The 646-nt window shown below is 68.1% G+C and overlaps 1 protein-coding gene across 1 annotated transcript; it reads left to right on the plus strand.

Moving 5' to 3' along the window:
* Positions 1-97: 97 nt before the first annotated feature.
* Positions 98-643, plus strand: LOC121365380 (POU domain, class 4, transcription factor 2-like; the record flags this gene model as incomplete). Its single annotated transcript, XM_041489512.1, has 1 exon — positions 98-643. A coding segment is annotated over exon 1 (546 nt), but the record flags the coding sequence as incomplete, so codon positions are not given.
* Positions 644-646: the final 3 nt, after the last annotated feature.

Here is a 646-nt window from a genome sequence, read left to right on the forward strand (position 1 = left end):
CCCCCCCTCCCTTCTCCAGGATTTCTCTTTTAACATGCTGGGAAGGTTTTAGTGGCACGGCGGAGTGCGCGGGGAGGCGAATTCCCTGCTGAGCGTTATGTGTGCCTTCTATTTGCAATTGCAGAGCAATATATTCGGCGGTCTGGACGAGAGCCTGCTGGCCCGCGCCGAAGCCCTGGCAGCGGTGGACATCGTCTCCCCGAGCAAGAGCCACCACCACCACCCGCCGCACCACAGCCCCTTCAAGCCGGACGCCACGTACCACACCATGAACACCATTCCCTGCACCTCGGCCGCCTCCTCCTCCTCCGTGCCCATCTCCCACCCGTCCGCCCTGTCGGGCACCCACCACCACCATCACCACCCCCACCACCACCACCACCAGCCGCACCAGGCGCTGGAGGGGGAACTCTTGGAGCACCTGACGCCGGGGCTGGCGCTGGGGGCCATGGCGGCCCCCGACGGCGCCGTGGTCTCCACGCCGGGCCACGCTCCGCACATGGCCGGCATGAACCCCATGCACCCGGCGGCGCTGGGCATGGCCCACGCCCACGGGCTGCCGGCCCACATGGGCTGCATGAGCGACGTGGACGCCGACCCCCGCGACTTGGAGGCCTTTGCCGAGCGCTTCAAGCAGCGCCGCATC

The sequence above is a fragment of the Pyrgilauda ruficollis genome, unplaced genomic scaffold (assembly GCF_017590135.1).
Source record: "Pyrgilauda ruficollis isolate IOZ18807 unplaced genomic scaffold, ASM1759013v1 scaffold9473, whole genome shotgun sequence".
Taxonomy (NCBI): Eukaryota; Metazoa; Chordata; class Aves; order Passeriformes; family Passeridae; genus Pyrgilauda; species Pyrgilauda ruficollis.